The following is a 20,329-nucleotide window of genomic DNA, read 5'->3' on the forward strand; positions in this document are numbered from 1 at the left end:
TTGAGACCCCTTTTGGGTGAAGTAGGGGCGGTTCCACCAGGACTCCAAGTGGTCACAGCATAAGGAAAGACGGGAGGGGACATAGGGACCTCCTCCTCTTCCAAACTCTAGACCCGCGGGAGCTCCAGGCCAGCGTTCTCACACCTGGCGCATTGATTATGCTAATTTAAGACAGCCCCGTCCACGCCCACACGCCATGAGGCCCCGCCCCTCAAGCGACCTATCGTGGTGGGGGGCGGGGCTATGCTAATGAGCCGGCCTGGCCCCAAGGGCTGCGCGGGCAGCTGCACCTAGCCCAGGCGAGGCGGCGGCGGTTATGGCCACGGCCGGAGCGCTGGCGGGTCTGGTCGCGGGCTTGCAGGGCCCGCGGGTCGTCCCCAGCCCGGATTCGGACTCAGACACAGACTCGGAGGACCCAAGTACCCGGCGCAGCGCAGGTGGGCTGCTCCGCTCGCAGGTCATCCACAGCGGTCACTTCATGGTGTCGTCGCCGCACAGCGACTCGCTGACCCGGCGGCGCGACCAGGAGGGGCCCCTGGGGCTCGCCGACTTCGGGCCGCGCAGCATCGACCCCACACTCACCCGCCTCTTCGAGTGCATGAGCCTGGCCTACAGGTGAGGGGGGCTTCGGGGCCGACGACCTCGGCCCTCCATGGCGGAACCGCGCGCTCGGGCCCCGGACACCCCACCCGGCCCCCAGCCTTGGTCCCGGCTGCTCTCAGAGACTCCGGCGACATCCTGGATACCCTCCTCTCCCCAGCCCGGAGCGTCCTCTGACCCCGGCCCAGCCCACTGGCCCCCGACATGCTTGCGCGCCTCCTGGTTCCCATTCCTCAGCACCAAGACCCCCTTCCCTAAGGCTGGGATCTCCTGCCCTCCACCTCGACCTCCGTAGGCCCACCGCGGGCCTCTCTCTCCCGTCCCGACCCCTCTGCCCCCAAAGAATGCCCCCAGGGCATCCCTTGCGCTCCCAGGACCCTAGGCCATCCTAACATTCCCACCCTCCACTCCGGGGGCCACTCCACCGGACAACCTGCAGCCTTCCGCTCCCAACGCAGCAGTCCCCGCCCAGGCCCGCTCTATTCTTGCACCCTCGCGATACACCTCGCGCCCATGTTGTCCCAATTCATAGCCAACGTCGATTGAAACCCAGTCTCTCGTCCCCCCTGCACCCCTCAATTGCCGGGACACCTGTTCTTGACCAGCTAGGTCGAGGGTGGCGGGAGGAGGGTGCCCCGGCCGGCCCAGAGGGGCGCAACTCTTAGTTTCCCAGCCGTGGTCCGGCAGTGGGTGTTGCAGGCCGCGCGGGGCTGGTCTCCGGGCGGCGTGGCCTCGCCCACCCGGGTCGCCACGCGAGGCTGAGCGCCTAATGTTGCCTGGGACCCCTGATTGGCGCGTCGCAGAGCACGCCGGCCGCGCCCGGCCCCAGCTCCACTCCTGTGTCCCAGGGGAGGGCGCGAACCGGGGTCCTGGCTCAGTGCCCCGGAGAGCAAAGTTCCCCGGAGCGGAGGGACCAGGATAAATTATCAACCGAGAACCGTAGGGGAGAAAGGGGGATCGGCCAGCCTTGATCTTTTCTCTGTGTAAATATTCCTCTTCCTCTGCGGCTCCTCCTCCTCTTCTGAGAACCGCTGGCTACAGACCTGCACTTGCTCTGACTGGGATCCAGAGCTGGGGTGGGGGTTGGGGAAAAGTGTTGCCCACCCCCCACTGTGGCGCCCAGCCTCGACTCCATTGGCTGGACGCTTTGTAACCTTGGCCCACACGCTCTGGCCCCGGGCCCAGGTCGTGTTGCAATCTGATCATCCAGAGCGCCAGACCTGTGTGGAAAGTTCAAATTCCCATCCCTTCCTCCCGCCCCTCCTCGGACATCAGGGGACCTCCTGGGAAAGGGCATCTAAGGTCACGGTACACCAGATTTGGGCACCCCTGCTCCCCAGACTCCCCCAGGGTCCCCCTTTTCCCATCCATTCCCAACTTAAGCTTTCTGCTTTACATTACACAGTGCTCTGCCTGGGCTGGCCCATGCCCCTATCTCAGACCACAGTGACCAAAAGGGGAGGCTCAGGGGAAATGGCAAGGCAGGGGGCAGAGCACACTCCAAGAACCGCCCACACTAGGAGGCTGACTGGAAGCTGATGTGACCCCATTCAGGGGCAGCTGGGGTAGAGAGGGCTGGGCTTTCTCCCTAAACTCCCAGAATATTCAACCTCTGTGGCCCGCCCCGGGTGGGGTCCTAAGTGCCAGGGATGGTAGTGGCTCAGTATCAGAGGAGTCTTTGAGTTCCCCCATAGAGGAAAAAACTGAGGCTCAGACTGGGACAGTGTTTTAGCCCTTAAAGACCCCTAATTGTAGGGGTTCCTTGGAGGGGAGAGGATTATGGAAGCTGGGGTATCCCAAGAGAGTAAGGAGATGGGCAGGGACAGCAAGGCAAGGAGTCCAGAGGTGCCAGGAAGAACTGGCCAGCTTGACCCGGAGAACAGCCTGTAGACGTCTGACCAGCTTTCACCCTCAGCAGGGCTGTATGGGCAGAGAGAGGACTGCTGCACTGGGAGGAGGCCCGTGTTCCACGGTTCTGCGGGTGGAACCCTCAGGGAGGCAGGTTCTGGAAGTTCCAAGAAAACACTTGTTCATGGTCAGAGCTGGCTAGCTATGGAAAGAATGGCCTCAGGAGTGAGGTGGAACAAGCAGGACTCTAAGGAAATTTCCTGGGAAATTTCCACAAGGTAGATATGTGTGTGTGGGCAGGGGAGGGTGGGGTGTTCTGAGTTTTCTCCATCTCATCCCCAAGATTCCCAGAATTTCTATTGCTCGTAAGAATCCCTTGAACCCTGGTCACAGGCTTTTGGCTCCAGGCTGGGCCCCTCTCCTCCCCTCCCAGCCAACAGGCCCAGCACAGACCAAATCCTTTCCTCCTGGGCGTGGATGTCACTGTCTCACCTCCCCCAGCCCTGCCTGGCCACAAAACGCTGTAGCCTCAGCAGGGAAATGGAGGAGGGAGGGCAGGCAGGCTGGGGGTAGGGCGCTGGGTGATCAGAGTGGGCTGGGAGGTTGCTGGGATACAGGCTGGGGCAACAAACTCAGGAGTGCCCCCAGGTGCCACAGAAGAAGCTGGCCCAGGAGGTATCAGAGTGCCCCTACTCCATGTCTCCCTTCTAGACAGATGGTGTTTATCTGACTTAGGAGGGAAAGGGGCCAGCCAGCGGGCCTGGGTGCTTGGGCCATGTGCTCTATTTGGGTAATGAGGCCTGTTGTGCCTGGGGGTAGCAGTACCCCCCCCAACCCCAGAGCAAACATAGGAGCTTGGAGACCAGAGAGTAGAGGGGACCCAGTGACCCATGCACTCAAGGGGCTGCAGGAGCCAGACTGCCACCCACCTGCCCCTTACCCCCAGGAACTGGGAGAGGGCCCTGGAGAGAGCAGGCCTGGAGTTCTGAAAGACTAAGCCTTGGGGCCTCAGCCTTCCATGTGAGCAAGGGCCAGAGGGGACTCATGCATAACCCAGCCTGTGACTCCTGAGGAGCGGGGGAGGGGCCAGCAGGGGTCTAAGACCCTGAACATCTTGGCCTCCTAGGCCAGCTCCCCGGGGGTGGCAGACTTGGCCTGTGCCCATCAGGACCCTGAGAGTCAAGCCCCTCACCTGGTAGAGCCCTTCCGTCTCATGGATTTGATTGACTACTAGGGTTAGAGTCAGGGTCAGGGTTAGGGTCAAGGTGCCCCCTGCCCATCACTCCACCATCCTAGCTGCCTTCCTTTGGGTGGGCCCTGGTGGCTATTGTGTTGTACACACCCCTGGGAAGGGGTGCACCTTCCAGGTCAGTCCAGATTGCCATCCTGGGATTCTGGGCTGGGCAGACACCAGAAGGGCAGTGAAAAGGCAGTGGCTGGCTGCTTGGAGGCTGCCTCTGGTGAAGAGGCTCCGTCTCTACTCAGACAAACCTTACCCATCCCCTAGGCCTAAGGGGGCCAGTGAGACTGGTGGAGAAAAAGCCACAGGTCCTGAGTGAGTCTCCATCATGTCATGTGACCTTGGGCATGTCCCCTTCGTTTCTTGACCCTCAGTTTCCTTAAGGAAGAAACAGGCGAAAACCCTCCTTACCCAGCCTGTGAGATAGATGCCTGTGAGGCCAATGGGCATTGTCTTTCTGACACCTGAGCTGCTAAACAGATTTCAGCAGGTCTCACCAAAGAACACAGAGGCCCCAAGTGGGGACCTGGGAGAGTATTTTAAAGGTCTGCCTCTCAGGGTAGACATTTCAGGCAGGTTAGAGTGAGGGGCAGGATTTGGGAGGGGTGTCCATCAAGTTGCCCACCATAGATGAGCGCCTCGTGCATGGGAAGAAAGTGGAGCCAGCCCCCTCCAACCATCCCCTTTCCCCATGCCCCCCCTGACCCATCCCTCTCCCTCTGACAGTGGCAAGCTGGTTTCTCCCAAGTGGAAGAATTTCAAAGGCCTCCAGCTGCTGTGCCGGGACAAGATCCGCCTCAACAACGCCATCTGGAGGGCCTGGTATATCCAGTGTGAGTGGGCACCACAGGCCGCAGCAGGAGGGCTGGCAAAGGGGCTGCCCCGGAAACCCCCAGGGCCCTCAGGGCCAGCAGCCACAGAGAGCTTTGGGGGAGGCCAGGTCCCCAGCATCAGGACCCCTCAACAGCTTCTAAACCCAGAGGGTCTTGGGGGATGTGTCCCAAAGGGCGCTCTCCACTGTGAAGTTGGACACAGCAGGGGTCACCCTTCGGAAGTCCTAAAGTGAGCTGAGATTTGGGGAACAGTTCAAGGCCCATCCTGCATCCCATTCGTGTAGTCAGGTGCCTCGAATGCCAGGGTAGAAAGAGGCGCTCAATACTATCCGGGCCAATCGCACCCCTTTGCGAAAGGGAAACTCAGATCCTGGTGGGTCTCTACCAGCCTTCCACTGATGTCCTTAGGTTCCCCACCATGGAGATTTGGGGGGAGGGGGCCCAGAGAGGCCATGTGGAAGGGACTCTGGTCTTGGAGTCACCCAGAGCTGGTTTCCCACCCTGTCTCTGCCCCTTGCTGGCTGTGTGACTGCAGGCAAGTTGTCTAACCTCTCTGAACCCATTTTTTCATCTATAAAATGAGGCCAAGAGTCCTAACTTTGATGGCTGGCATGGGGATAACGGGTATGAACAGGGCTGGCACGAAGTTGGTGCTTAATAAATGATGGTTGAATCCGATGTACCCTTGAGGAGGTCACGGTCATTCATTTGGGGATACAAAACCCACCTATGCCCCATGGCAGGGTAGCAGAGGCTGAGAGACCTGTGCTGGACCTTGTCCAGCTCAGTAAGGTCCTCCTGTAGGATCAAAGGCTGCGCTGAGCTGGGAACACACAGCGTAGGAGGGACCACACACGGTATTCTCTGTAGTGGCCCCACTGGATTCCATTCAAGCAGAGAAAACAAGTGGGGTTTTTTTGTTTGTTTGTTTTTGGTTTCTATTCATCTTTGTGCCTGGCACTTTCCTAAATCATCTTATTTAAGGCTTCCTAGCAACCCTGGGAGATAGGTTTTATCACCCCCATTTTATGGATGAGCAAGTGAGACCCAGAAGGCGAGTGACTTACTCAGGGTCACTGAGCATAAAAGGAGCAGAGCTATGACTGGCTGTGAGTTCAGGGCTCTGCAACTCAGCCCAGCGCTCCTTCCACTGCTCCCAGCTGGCTGGCTTCCAGCCCTCGCCTGAGAATGCTGCCCTCTACCCTTTCCCCTCAAACCTGGATGGGGTGCAGACCCTTCTCTCTGCAGAAGGAATTTCTGATGCCACCCAGGGGTCCTCACCCAGCTTGTGGCACAAGTTGATGGAAGGACCCCAAGTTCTAAGTCAGAGGGAGGTTGAGTCAAGTTCTAGCACACCCTAGCTGTGTGACCTTGGGCAAGTCCCTAGCCTCCCCCAGTTGGTGCTTGCTCATCTGTCGAGTGGGAATCATAATAGATCCTATTGCTGAGGTTTGCTGTGAGCGTTCAGCGAGATAGATGGTCTGTATCTCAGCACAGGGCCTGAAACACACAAGGGCTCCCTGAAGGTGAGCTGCTGGGATTTACTACTATTATTGCGATAATAGCAACAGCAGGCCTCTAACCAATGTCAGGACTCCTCCTCCCTGAACACGGAAGGTTTGAAGGGAGGCTTCAGGAAAGGGGGAGGAGTGGGGTTGCTGGAGGGCTGCCTGGCTCCTCCCCCTCACACCCCCACCCTTTCGGCAGGCTCCTGACCTCCAAGAGCCCTTTTCCACACCCCCAAGTCATCTTGATTTCCTCTGATATCCCAGAGCACCTCTCATGAGCTGACTCTCCACCTTGCTTTAGCTCAGGTGATGTGTGTGCTTTCCTGTCTCTCCCACTAGGCTGGGAGATTCATCCCCGATTCATTCATGGATCCCCTGTCCCAGCATCTATCCCAGCATAGGTGCAAGGGCCTAGGAGGCTGCATGAATGGATGAACTTCTCATTGTTAAATAAAGCATGTCCCAGCTCTAGGAAGCCACGTGATCCCTGCCCTTCTGTCCAGAGCACAGGGTTGCCAAGTGGGGGAGGGCAGAGCCTGACCAGGCCTGCTCAGCACTGACTCTCTGGGGGCCCTGGGCAAGCCCAGTCTTTCCTGGTGCTCATATCCTCAACTAGGCAGCCAGGAACAGATACTCTGAGATCCTCCTTGCTCTAACCCCCAGGAGTCCACGCAGCCTGGACTGCTGTGTGCCAAGCTCTGTGCCAGATGTAAGGATTTGGGGCTAAAAGCAACAGCTTCTGCCTTCACTCCCAACGGAGAGGCCAGCATGTAGAGAAATGGCCAAGGCAGGGTGGAAAGTGAGGCACATGGGACCATGGGGTTTCAGACAAGGGAAAGCTTCCTAGAACAGGAACAGCCCTAGGCTATCCTGATGGGAGGGCAGACTGATGAGGCAGAGGGAAGGGAAGGGCACTCCACGTAGAATAAAACCAGAGGGCTGTTGTTGGGGGGTGGTTAGGGTCTGGCTTCAAGGTGGGGCATATGAAGGCAATGGAAAGGCAGGAGAAGCAGTGGGGCCAGTCCCGGAGGGCTTGGAAGCCAAGCTAAGGGGTGTGGGCTTTATCCTGGAGGTTCAGGGAGCCATGGAGGGGTTTAGGCCTGTACTGCCCTTTAGGAAGAATTGACTTGGCCGCAGCAGGAAGATGGGCTGGAGAGCGTGAGGCTGGAGTCAGGGAGGTCTAGGCGAGAAATGACACCAGACCAGGGGGAACAGTGAGAATATGGAGGGTAGGAGACGGTGGAAGAAATGCCACACACCCTTGGGAATGAGAGGGTTAGTCCAAGGATTAGATGGGGACACTGGGAGACGGTGGGGAGCTGGGAGACTGGGAGGCAGTGTTGGCAGTCCAGAGGAGGCTTGGGCTTGGGAGGGAAGTTCCCAAACGTCTGAGAGTGATGTTTTGAGACTTCCTAATGGAGGTTCCCCAGGCAGCTGGAAGATGGGTCTGAAACTGGAAAGGAGCAGGGTGAGAGAGGCTAGGGGGAGTGGGCCTGGCAGAAGGGCCAGTGAAAAGTGGTCAGGGAGGTAGGAGAACAGAGGGAAGGTTCCCGGGGCTTAGGGAGGAGGAGGGTGCCCTGCAGCCAAGGTCTCGGAGGACAGGACTGGGGAGGGCCAGAGCCTTGAGTTCAGGAGCTGGGCCAGCGGGGTGGGTGTGCGGGCAGATGCTGAGGTACCGGAGGTGACAATGCAACTGGGAGGGCAGAGGTGGATGTGGTGAGTGACAGGTCTGCCAGAGTCTGGGAGGAAAGCAAAGGGGTGATGGGAAGAAATTTAGCTTGTTGGGAAGCAAAGGAAGGGGAAGGTTTGAGAGGTAAAGGAGAGCCTGGAATTTGTTTATAGGCCAAAAAAGAGCCTGGAGAGAGATAAGGTTGAAGACAGGGATGGGAGTGGAGGAGGCAGAGAAAGGGCTCAGGCAGGTGGCCTGAAGTGGGCCAGCGGTGGCTCTCAGATGGAATTGGGTATCCTGAAGCAGGGGACCAGGGCTCTGGACCTCTAGCCCGCCAGCCTGACCAGGACCTTCTTGGGGCAATTAACTTCGTGTGGCCCAACAATGCCATTCAGCAAGCATTGCCTGCGCACCTACTAGGCTCCCAATGGGGCAGATGGGGTGTGGGAGGTTTGTTTTACAGGGTCTCATAGAACAGGGAGATCTGGGAGAGCTAGAGCAGGCAGCAAGGCTTCCTGGAGGAGGTGGCACTTAATCAGAGCATGGAAGGCCAAGCAGGATTTCATAGTGTGGCACTTGAGTCCCAGTCCCCTTGGAGTTGGAGATGAGGGAGCTGGACACCCCTGACCTGGCGCTCTTCTCTCAGATGTGGAGCGGAGGAAGAGCCCCGTGTGTGGCTTCGTGACCCCTCTGCAGGGGCCTGAGGCTGATGAGCACCGGAAACCGGAGGTAGCTGAGACCACGGGACCAACCACCTGCCGCCCCACCAAGCCAGGCCCCTCCTGCCCATCACTCCTCATGCTGAGCGGGAGGGGCTGGCCCAGAGGGAGACTGGGTGAGGGGTGGGGTGAGTGCCACCCCTCGCACTGAGTCCCCTATCCGGCCCTCCTCAGGCCGTCGTCTTGGAGGGGAATTATTGGAAGCGGCGCATCGAGGTGGTGATGCGCGAGTACCATAAGTGGCGCATCTACTACAAGAAGCGGGTCAGTGGGGGGGGCCCTTTCCCCTGCGACTTCTGGCCACGGCCTCTCTTGCAAGAGCCCCGGAGGGCTTCCCCCCGCAACCCCAACCCCGACCCTGTCCTCCATTAAGACCCAGGCCGACAGCGCCACCCAGTGGCCACAGGGCCTCCTCGCAACCTCCTTACCTCCCAGGGCCAAAGAGCTTCCGAGGGGAAGTGAGGGATCCGGTTGATCTGGGGGAGCTAGTGAGTAGGGAGGCCTTGGCGGGGAGCGATGGAGGAGCGGAAAGGGATCCAGTGTCCACCTTTGTGTGTTCCTGCAGCTCCGTAAGTCCAGCAGGGAAGGGGATCTCCTGGTCCCAAAGCAGGTGGGTGCTCCCTGGACCCAGAGAATGGATGCTTCCCTCTGGGTGGGCGAGGCAGTGGTGGTGGGGTGAGGGTGGGACGTGAGTGGAGTGGGTGTGTCCTCTGGTTGATTAATTGAGCTTTTCTCCTCTTGGGAAGGGCAGCATTGGAGCGCAGTGGTGGGAAGACCCCAAGCCTTCTGGTTCACTAAGCAAGTGGTGGGGAAGCATGGGGCTCTAAGAACTGGGGACCCAGGCAGGGAAAAGTGTAGGGGCAGGAAGGGACCCTCATCTCTTCAGCAGGCCACCCCAGCCTCTCTCCTGGGAGGAGTTGTTGGAGGCCAGTGGGGTGACCCTAGCCTTTCAGGCAGCAAACTGGGTCCACCAGAGAGAGGAGAGGAGGGGCTGTATGCAGAGAGGCCCCCTGGATGGCTGACCACTTCATCCCCCAGGCAGGGGGCGGTGGGAGACCCCTGTGTCTCCAGACTGGGAAGGAGTAGGGCAGTGGAGCCCACCCGGGGCTGCTGACAGCTCTGTCTCCTCAGGTGGAAGGGGCGTGGCAGCCACCGGAGCGATGGTGCGAGCAGCTCTTCACCAGCGTGGTGCCCGTCCTGCTGGCGGGCCCAGAGGAGGAGACCAGCGGGCGGCAGCTTCTAGATCTCGATTGCTTTCTGTCCGACATCTCCGACACACTCTTCACCATGACTCAGCCCGGCCCTACACCCCTGCAGCTGCCCCCCGAGGACGGTGAGGGGCTGCGCCAGGAAAGGGAGGCCTGAGGGGATCCATGCAGCCAAGGGAGGATGGCCAGGCATGGGTGCCCCCACGCCACCCTGCCCGATGCTGCTGACGTCACCACTGCCCCCTCCAGCCTATGTTGGCAACGCTGACATGATCCAGCCAGACCTGACGCCTCTGCAGCCCAGCCTGGATGACTTCATGGAGATCTCAGGTGGGGCAGGCCCCTCCTCCTGGGTGAGTGGATGGTCAGGGTCAGTGGGAGGAAAGCCCCAGTACGCTTGAGACCTCAGGCCAGTCCCAGGCCCCTCTGGGAGGGCGGATGATCTGGGTGATTTCTGAGGGATCTTCCTGGTCTCCCTTTGTCTGGCCTTGGGATGCAGGTGCCGTGGCCTCAGGTGAGAGCAAGCCAGACAGGGTACCTAGCAGGGGACAGGGGACCAGGAGCGTCGAAGCTGCAGGCTCTGGGGAGTTCCCAGGAGAGCAGTAGATGCTGGGACTCTCTCAGGGGAGAGAGGGTCTTTGATGGCTCTCCTTTGTTTGGGTCTATTTATCAGTATTTATATAATTCATTAAAAAAACAATTTATTAAAGACCATTTCAAGCATACACACAGGTAGGGAGAGAGAGGAGTTCACTGACCCTCATGGAATCCTCACCAACGTCAACATTTATCAACTCTTGGCCATTCTTATCTCATCTAGACCTCATCCAATTCTCCCCTCCTATGTTATTTTTAAGAAAATCCCAGGAATCATATCTTACAAAGCATTCTTTAAAGTAGCCCTTTAAAGTAGGCCTTGGCTCTGGCTCCCTCTCCTGAACCCCAGGGCCACCAGTCGCTGCTTTCTCATGTCCCTCCAGAGATATCATGTCTATATAGCACATGTGGACCAATGTCTCTTCTTGTCTCTGTAGCAGCCTGTTTCTCGCATTGCTTTCTTCACTTAGCTGTAGACCTTGGAGACTGCTGCTGATAGCCACACACTTAGGGGGCTCCAGAGCCGTGCTGGGGGTCAGACATGGAGGCTCAGCCTGTCTCAGCTGAGGCCTTGGGTGCAGAAAGGGGGTTCCTGGGATAAAGGCTTGCATTGGGTGACCCCTCCACTCCTTCCTGACTGGCAGGGTCCTGGGCCTGTCAGTTAAGAGGTGGAAGCCTATGGGGCGGGGACGAGGGAATGAGGAACCACCCCCATGCCTGCCTGGGTGGGGGCTGGGGGCTGCGGGGACAGCAGTGTTGATGGCAGTGCCCTGGGAGCAGACCAGCCTGGGAGGGCAGCAGCCCCGTCTGGGCACACAGACCCCTGCTGCAGGTAGGAGCCCAGCCGCTGCCCCCCATACCCGGGCTCTGGGCAAAACCTGATGGACCGGGGCTGGGAAGCGACTTCTCTCAGCGCAGGGTGGCTGCCAGAGTGGGGGCCAGCGAGGGCAACCTACAGTAGGGGGTGTGGGTCGCACAGGGGAGGCGGCTAGTGTGGCCCCCTTAAGCGCCCTGTGAACTGGGAGGGCAGGGAGCGCCAGGGCCGTCAGGGCTGCCGCTTGGTCCCCAAGAGCTCCTCACTTGAGAGGAAACCTAGTGAGGGGGCCATAACCCTGTGGAGGGAGGGGGCTTGGTGGAGGGGCTCAGGGAGCAGGGAGAGGCTGGCTGAGGGCCACTCGGGGAAGCACCGGATGGGGGAGGGGCTCAGCCAGGGGATGGCAGGTCAGTGGGGGCGACAGGGTGGGAGGGCTCCGCGGGTGGCTGGGACTCGGAAGTGCCTTCTGCGGGCATGGGGTGGGGACACGCCGTGGTGAGGGGACGTGGTGACTCAGGCTGGGCTGGGCTTGCTGCTCTGTGAGCCCCACCGGGTTCTGGGGAGTGGGCGGCACGGTGAGCAGCAGCTGCTCTGTGGCCCTGAGCATCCCGGGGCTACGTGATGAGGCCCGTGGTCCCTGGGGGCCGGGGGTGGAGGATCGGCAGCCGCTCACCCGCTGCCGCCCAGTCCTTCTGTGGAAGGGAGGCAGGAGGACAGCAAGAAGATCCCTTCAGACCTTGTGGCCGAGAAGGACACACAGACACACACAGAGGTGGGCACAGGACAGACATGTACACACTGAGCACCTCACACCAGGGCAGGTGCACACGGACTCAGACAGAGCTCCAGACAGCGGGACCGACACACAGGGAGGCAGACAGACAGGTGCTACATGAGACTGACACACGCAGAGCCAGCCATCCAGCAGCACACGCGCCCCCAGTCACATGAGATGCACAAATAAGACCCGGTCAGGCTCGAGGTTTGGTGCTGGCTTATCCCACTCCTGAGTTTCCTTCGAGGGGGCCCCCGGGAGAAAGGCCTGACCACCTGTCTTGGCCAGGGGGCTGGGGTCCATCCAAGGCCAGTAGGGTCGCGTCTGACCAGACCAGGAGGCCTTGGGAGCTGGTGCAGACAGGAGGCTGCTCAGGGTCAGAGAAAGGTGCCCGGAAGGCAGCGGGCGGGCGGGCGCACCCAGGCCCGGGATGTGGTTAGGCCCCAGGCAGCTGCTTCCCAAAACCAGAATAGCCTGGGGCTTACACAACCCGCACCTCGAACAATCTGGCTGCCCCGCTCCCCGCCAGCTCTTCCAGGCCTTCCAGCACCCCCTCACTCCTGCCCCCGCTCTGAGCCCACCCTCTGACCCCTGCTCTGACCCCCCTTAGTCCCTTCACCCACACTCCTGAGCTTTGTCCTTGTAGCCCTACCCATTGACCTTCCAGCAAACCCGACTTGTCCCAGACCCACTGACCTTCTGACCCCTCTCACCCCTAACTCACTCCGTGAACTCCTGACGCCATGATGCCCTTTTCCCCATCCTAGACCTCCTCCCCTTGGACCCCACCCTTTCCCTCCCCGGTAGTCTCCAGTACCAGTACCACCCCGCCCCACCACGTCCCCAGCAGAGCTGGTAACAGAAGCAGACAAGGCCTGGGATTCCCAGGCTGGGGGTGGGGAAGGGGGGCCTCTGGAGCCAGTTTTGGGGCTCGGTGGGAAGGCTGCTTCCTGGGGTGTCCCACTGATACCCCCGCACATCCCCCTGCTGTCTCCCACTCAGGCCCATCCCACCAGAGCCTCTGCTGTGGCTTCCCCTGAGTGAGACAGAAACTCTCCCAGTTTCACAATCTCCTGTGGAAGGCCCCCCCTCCCTCGCCGGCCCCCACCCCACTGCCAGCCCAGCCTGGGGACAGGGCCAGCCCGCTGCTTCCAGCCACGACCTTAGCCCTGACAGCTGCCACCCTGTGTGTCTGAATTACAGATTTCTTCACCAACTACCGCCCCCCACAGACACCTACACCCTCAAGCTTCCTGGAGCCCCCCAGCTTCGGCCCCATGGCTGACCCTGTCCTCAGCAGTGGGATCCTGGGCTCGGAGGTGCCCTCTGCCTGCTCGGGCATGATCCACCTCTCGGGACATAACCGCCTACAGGTGAGCTCACCCTGCCCAGCTCACCTGCCCACACCTCGGAGGTATTCAGGGTACTTCCTGAGTATGCTCAGTCCAACAAGAGAGACTGGAGGGGGAGAAAGACCCCATCTGTGGCCTCCAGGAGGGCACCGTTCAGCTGGGGAGGAAAGACCCTCGTGAAGCAGAACTGACAAGATGGTTGGGGGGAAGCCTGAGGACAGAGGAGCGTGGAGCTGGGCTGCTTGTGGAAGACTTCCTGGAAGAGGGGGTAGTTCTGGGCCTTAATGAATGACTTGGGTTTGGGCAGAAGAAGAGACCAGTAGAGGGGAGGAGAAGCAGGAACGGAAGCATGGAGGCCGAAGCTGAGCGTGTGCATTTAGGAAGCAGTGACTCCATCATTTTGGTTCAGGAACTCCCAGGCCCACTTCAGACGTTGCCCCCGTGATGCTTAGGATAGTTGCCTTTTCCCTCCATTATCAGACTTCTCAGGCACTAGCATAGTTCATTGTTTGAGAGGTCTCTCTCCTTGACTAGACTGTGAGCTCCTTGCTGGAAGGGCTATGCTTTACTCACCGCTGCATCTTCTCATACTTAGCACAGTTCAAGCACCTTAACGGCACTGGGTAAACGGCTGCCCAATGAGTGAGCAAGTGTGTGAACGGATGAGTGTGTGGACGGATGGGTGTGTGGATGGATGAGTGTGTGGATGGATGGGTGTGTGGATGGATGGGTGTGTTGGAGAATAGATCACTGGGTTGTAGATGGGGGTGGATGCTTACAGGTTGGTACATGTATATAGGTAGGTGAGTGGTTGGTTGGATGGATGGGCTGGTGGATGAATTTGTAAATGAGTAAGTAGTTTGGTGGATCAATAAATGGGCTGGTGGATGGATGTGCGGCTGGTGAATATACAGATGGTGGATAGATGGATGGACTATGGGTGGGTTGGTGGGTGAGTGAAGGAAGTATAGGTGGTTGGATGGATTGGTGAATGGGTTAATACCTGGTAGGCTGGTAGAAATGTAGGTAGATGAGCTAGCTCATAGATGAGAGAATAGATAGGTAGGTGAATGGATGGAGGATGGATGGATGGATATGGATGGATGGGTTGGTAAGTTATTTGGTGAACGAATGGGCAGGCAGGAAGATTGCTGCTCTTTCTCATGCCTAATTTGTGCATGAATGGGTTCCACTCTTTCCCCTCATTAGATTATAATTTTCCTGGGGTGTGTGTCTGAGGCCAGGGACCATTTCTCCCAACTCTCCCAGTGCCCAGTCCAGAGCACAGGCAGGGCAAGAGGCTGCCTGGGAGGCCTCAGAAAGGCTAGCTCTCTCCCCTGCTCTCTGTCCCCCAACCAGGCTCGGAGCAGCTGCCCTGGCCCTCTGGACTCCAGTGCCTTCCTGAGCTCTGATTTCCTCCTTCCTGAAGATCCCAAGCCCAAGCTCCCACCCACTCCCGCACGCCCACCCCTCCTCCAATACCCCAGCCCTGCCAAGGGGCTTGGCCTGGAGCCCTGTGCCCCACCCCCTTTCCCTCCCCTGGCTCCACTGCCTGCTATGCTGCAGGAAGAGCCTGTCTTCTCTCCCAGATTCTCTTTCCCTCCTGTCCCTCCTGCCCCGGGAGTGTCCCCGCCGTCTGCTCCCACGGCCTTCGCACCCACCCCCCAGCTGGGTCCAGGCCCTGCCCCCGCCCCCTTCCCCTTAGACCTTCTACCCTCGGGGTATTCGGAGCCCCCGTTGGGGCCTCACTTCACCGTGCCCCAAGGCACGCGGCCCAGAGGCAAGCCCCCTACCCAGTCCCCCAGGGGGCGGAGGCCAAGCCCCCCAACCTTGGCCCCTGCCACTGCCGGGGGCAACAATCCTTGCCTCGCACAGCTGCTCACAGCAGGTGAGCTGGGAAGGGGACGTGGAGACCAGATGCGGAGCTGGGAGCCTGTGGGATTAGAGGGTGGAGGCTAAGGGGCAGGCTCAGCCGGAGGGCAGGTGGCAAGGAATGAGGGACCTGGGCCCTGAACCCAAAAGCGGTGTGGGCAGTGAGGAGGGGAGGGACGGGGTCTTGGGAGATGATGGGATGGGGGCCCCAGCAGCCCTCACAGTTCTGTCTGTGCACAGCCAAGCCTGAGCAAGCCCTGGAACCTGCGCTCGTGTCCAGCGCCCTCCTCCGGTCCCCAGGGTCCCCGGTAAGATGGCGGGCACTGGGAGGTGGCGGTGAACCCCGGGGCTTCACCCCGACTCTCTGCCCTTCTCCACCCCAGCAGGAGATAGCCCCCGAGTTCCCCTGCACCTTCTTTCCCCCGACCCCGGCCCCTACACCGCCCCGACCACCTCCGGGTCCAGCCACATTGGCCCCTCCCAGGCCCCTGATTGTCCCCAAAGCGGAGCGGCTCTCGCCCCCAGCACCCAGCGGTAAAGAGGGGTTGCAGGGATCGGGGAGCTCTGCGGGAGGGAGGGAGGGGGAGGAAGAAGGGGGGACTACATCTGGGGCCAGGATGAGAGGGCCAGGGAAATGGGACCCTCTCCCCTGTGTTGGTCTGTCTGTGGGTCTGTCTGTCTCTGACACAGGTGGTGAGCGGCGGCTGTCTGGGGAGCTCAACTCCCTGCCGGGCCCGGGGACGCTGAGCATGTGCATCTCTTCCCCTCAACGCATCCTAAGCCGGGGCCCTCCGGACAACAAGGTGGCACCGTTTCTCACCCTAAGGTCTGTTTGCTCCCCACAGGCCCTCCCACGCCCCCTCCTAGGCTCACCCCGCCTTCTGCCCCCTCAGACCGAAAGCAGGCGCATCACACACATCTCTGCGGAGCAGAAGCGGCGCTTCAACATCAAGCTGGGGTTCGACACTCTGCACGGGTTGGTGAGCACACTCAGCACCCAGCCCAACCTCAAGGTGCGTCTCCAGCCCAGGCTGGCACCCCCGAGCCCCAGCGCCCCATCGTGGACACACCCGGTTGCCTCCTCCCATCCCAGTGCCTCAATGGGTCCCAGGGCGGGGGACCCCCAGTCCCTGAGCCCGGCCCTACGGTGCTGCCGTAGATGAGCAAAGCCGCCACGCTGCAGAAGACAGCCGAGTACATCGCCATGCTGCAGCAGGAGCGAGCCGCCCAGCAGGAGGAGGCCCAGCAGCTCCGGGACCAGATCGAGGCGCTCAATGCCGCCATCAAGTGGGTGCGGGGGCCTGCAGGCGCTGGGCCAGGGGGCCTGCTGCCTGACTCCCCGCCCTGACCTGCCCCGTGCCCCCAGCCTGTGCCAGCAGCAGCTGCCTGCTACGGGAGTGCCCATCACACACCAGCGGTTCGACCAAATGCGAGACATGTTCGATGACTATGTCCGGACCCGCACACTGCATAACTGGAAGTTCTGGGTAGTATCCTCGCTCGGCCAGTGGCGGGGTGAGCGCTGCAGCCGGACCAGGCTGGGCCCGACACAGGCTCCGCTCCCCGGGCCAGGCAGGGTCTCAGAGCTGATCCCAGAGGAAAGGGCTCCGATTCTACCCCCTCCTTCAAGGCCCCTGGCATCTTGGCCAGCAGCATTACCCAGTGATCGGCTGGGAGCAGAGGGAAACTGAGGGGGAGCCCCCTGGGTGAGGGGACCACAGCCCTGCCCTCAGAAAGTCCCAGGGGCAGTTTGGGAGAACCTAAACTTGGAGTAACATGACTGGGGTGGGCCTGTGGGAAGACATAGAATCTCTCACTCCCTTACCTGGTCAAGCCCTTGACTGAGCCAGGGCAGGAAGCCCAGGGATGGGGGACAGTCCAGCCCAGAAGGAAGGTCCTGGAGGAGCTGGGGGAAGGGCCTGAGAGCCAGAGAGCTGGGAGGGCCTTAGTGTATGGGAGGGCGGCTACAGTAGGAGTCCTTAGGGTTCAAGGCTGGACAGTGGCCAGATGTCAGGGCTACATGTGAAATGCGTGAGGGTACCAGCTGGACGACAGAACTGCTCCTTGACCTGGGTCCAGTTCAGCATCCTCATCCGGCCTCTGTTCGAATCCTTCAATGGGATGGTGTCTACGGCAAGCCTGCAGAGCCTCCGCCAGACCTCACTGGCCTGGCTGGACCAGTACTGCTCCCTGCCTGCTCTCCGACCAAGTACGTGAGCCACCTGCCAAGCCTCAGGGCAGGGCGTTCCACCCTACTCAGACCCCAGGTCCAGCCTGTCTTCACTGTGGCCTAGGGTTTTGTCCATCCCCACCATGCCCCCAGATGGGCCACCAGGACATCTGCAGACAGAGATCCTAGGAGGGGCTGACTGACAGTCTTGCTAACTAGTACCTCCCCCGATCCCTTTGTCTTCAGCATCCAAGGGTAGGGCCCTGACCCCAGAAAGTGCCTCTCCCTCTCTCTCTCTCTCTTCCCAGCTGTTCTGAACTCCCTACGCCAGCTGAGTACATCTACCAGTATCCTGACGGACCCGGACTGTATACCCGAGCAAGCCACACGGGCGGTCACAGAGGGCACCCTTGGCAAATCTGTATAGTGCTGGCCGGACCGTGCTGCTCACTCAGCTGCCCTGGGGCTGCTCTCCCTGGGCACTCCCCTCCTGCTCCGGGTCCCGGCTGTCAAGCAGGGTTTCTTCTGATCTCCTGGGAGCCGGGAAGAACTGAGTTCCAGTCCCTGCTCTACTATAGCAACAATGCTGTGACCTGGGGAGATCATCCTCCCTCTTTGGACCTCCATTCTCCAGTCTGCAAAATGGGGACGGGGAAGCTTCAAGTAGAAGAGGATCCCAAGGCCTTAGCAGCTGTGGCGCTTGGGGGCCTAAGCTGGCAACTCGGGGAGTTTGAAAGAGGGAAGGGGACGATGCTTCCTTGTCACTCCCACCTGCTCCCCCCACAGGTCAGGCACAGGCTTCTGTTTCTAAGCCGGGAAGGAGAAGAGGAGGTTCCTTCTCTCTGCTCCTCCACTGGTAGCCTGGACGGGCTGCAGGATGGCATCCCCGAGTGAGGCCAGGAAGGTCTGATCCCAGGAGAGAGCAGGGCAGGGGGTGGCCAAGCCAGGGGAGGCATCTGGTACGTGTGTGGATGAGTGTGTGTGGATTTTGTAAAGAATTCTTGACCAATAAAAACAGAAACTGTCAGGGACTGTCAGAGTTTCTCACTCTGGGATGGAAAGAGAGCGGTTTGCAGTGGGCGGTGGCCTTGTAGAGGGCCTCGCTGGCCATGAAGGGACCTTAGGCTTGTCCTCTGAGCTGGAAGCTCCTGGAGGGTTTTGAGTGGAGGTGAAAGAAGATCAGACAGAGCTTCTTAACAGGATCCCTCTGGGGGCTGAGTTGTGAATAGGCCACAGAGAGTCAAGGGAGAGATGACAGACACTCAGCCTGGAAATCCTCTGTGGCCAGGGGAAGGTTCAGAGAGGCTCACCACCTTCTACGTTGGAGGAGGGCAGAGCCGGGACCCCAGAGTGGAAGTGACAGGGCCTTCCATCCAAACCATCCAGAAGGAGGACGTTGCCTTAGCGGGTAGTGACGGCCTCACTGCGTGAGATGTGCAAGCAGAGGGTGGGTGGCCATCAGGTCGGGATGTCTTAGAAGGAACTGATACTGCAGATTGGAAGTTGGGGCAAATGGCCCCAATACTTCGTCGACCCTTTTTTTAATTTTCATTTTTGGCTGCACCGCTCGGCTTGTGGGATCTTAGTTCCCCGACCAGGAATTGAACCCGTGCCCCATGCAGTGAAAGTGCCAAGTCCTAACCACTGGACCGCTGGAGAATTCCCTTTCATTGATTCATTTAACAAATATTTCCTGAGGGCCTACCACAGACCAAGCTATGGTCTTGGCCCTGGGGAATCTGTTCACCGCTGCACCCCTCTCCTCGTGGAGCTTACATTCAGGCCTGGTGAGTCCGAGCCCTCTCACGTGCTCAGAAACCTCTGGAGATGTTTGGGGAGACATTTGCAGGCTAGAAACAGGAGCCGGTCTTCTGGGGGCTTTGACTTTCCCTCAGTCATGTGGAATAATAATAACGATAACATGAGTAACTGCACCGTCATCTAGTGTTTACCACGTGCCAAGCACGATTCTAGGCACTTTATTTATATTCACCCACTAATCCTCTCCACACCTGCCTCTATAGGCCTGCGGTGAGAATTGAAGAGTAACTATTCATAAAGCACTTACTACAGTGCATGGCATATAACGCGATGGAAGAGTTATCATAACGATTACTATTGTACCCACTTTACAGATGAAAAAGTGAGACAGAGAGAGGTTAACTAGCCCACGTTTGCACAGTTTTTGTTTTTGTTTTTGTCTTTGCGGTACACGGGCCTCTCACTGTTGTGGCCTCTCCCATTGCGGAGCACAGGCTCCGGACGCGCAGGCTCAGCGGCCATGGCTCACGGGCCCAGCCGCTCCGCGGCATGTGGGATCTTCCCGGACCGGGGCACGAACCCGCGTCTCCTGCATCGGCAGGCGGACTCTCAACCACTGCGCCACCCCAGAAGCCCAGTTTGCACAGTTTTTGAGGTGCCCACTCAGACTGTCTTACTTCAGAGTTTCTGCTTTTAGCCACTTTTTACCGTGCAGGTGACAGATGTACCCAGCCTTTAGGTGGTATTTGCTGCTGCAGACAAAGGCTTGAAGAGGGTCTCTGAAAGGTAAATTCCTGGCCGTTTGTGTTCTGCTGTTTTCACCCACTCATCCTGCCAGGAAGGTCCCCATAAGACATCCCCTTGACCCTGTGTCCCACGCTAGAGGCCACCTTCCCTTAAGAGAGCCGTCTACACCTGCCTTCCCTCCTTCCCCTCCCATCTGCCCCCAGCCCCCTGCCTTTGGGCTCCTCCTTCCTCCCCCCTTCCTCCCCAGCCTCACCCCTGCACAGACCCTGCTCTCTCCAAGGTCACTTGGCTCCCTTATTGCAAAATCCAACAACCACTTCACAGTTCTCCTGGGCCTTCAGACCTCCTTCTTGAATCACTCTTTCCCTGCAGACCCAGAATTCTCGCCAGGCTCTCCACCTCCCTGGCAGTGCCTCCCCAGTCCCTGCTGTGGGAGCCTCTTCCTCGGCCCACTGCCCTTCTCACCCTATGGCAAGCCCTGGACACCGCCATCCCCTTCAGCCTCTCTGCTGAGGTCTCCCTATTCTGTATCTGTGCTGCCCTCTCCCCAGAGGGACACAACCACATATCTGACTGCCGCCCTGACGTCCCCCTCTGAATGTTCCACAGCTCCCTT

The 20,329-nt window shown here is 59.5% G+C and overlaps 1 protein-coding gene across 4 annotated transcripts; it reads left to right on the forward strand.

Moving 5' to 3' along the window:
* The first annotated feature begins 316 nt into the window (after positions 1-316).
* Positions 317-18,232, forward strand: MLXIPL (MLX interacting protein like). Of its 4 annotated transcripts, none has more exons than XM_024747230.1 (17): positions 317-615; positions 4,415-4,521; positions 8,345-8,427; positions 8,592-8,681; positions 8,983-9,027; positions 9,549-9,750; positions 9,875-9,955; positions 13,015-13,184; positions 14,523-15,051; positions 15,276-15,343; positions 15,419-15,569; positions 15,726-15,838; positions 15,929-16,048; positions 16,195-16,322; positions 16,402-16,525; positions 17,115-17,244; positions 17,514-18,232. In XM_024747230.1, exons 1-17 carry the CDS (start codon positions 317-319, stop codon positions 17,630-17,632), a joined length of 2,559 nt encoding a protein of 852 aa, XP_024602998.1. In that variant the 3' UTR covers positions 17,633-18,232. The 4 variants fall into 4 exon arrangements, with proteins under 4 accessions (XP_024602998.1, XP_024602997.1, XP_024602999.1 ...); XM_024747231.1 differs by adding an exon at positions 2,519-2,726 and having other exon boundaries at positions 530-615; positions 15,276-15,569; XM_024747229.1 differs by having other exon boundaries at positions 15,276-15,838.
* The last annotated feature ends 2,097 nt before the right edge of the window (positions 18,233-20,329 follow it).

This window comes from Neophocaena asiaeorientalis, unplaced genomic scaffold, assembly GCF_003031525.2.
Source record: "Neophocaena asiaeorientalis asiaeorientalis breed wild unplaced genomic scaffold, Neophocaena_asiaeorientalis_V1.1 scaffold607, whole genome shotgun sequence".
In the NCBI taxonomy this organism is placed as follows: domain Eukaryota; kingdom Metazoa; phylum Chordata; class Mammalia; order Artiodactyla; family Phocoenidae; genus Neophocaena; species Neophocaena asiaeorientalis.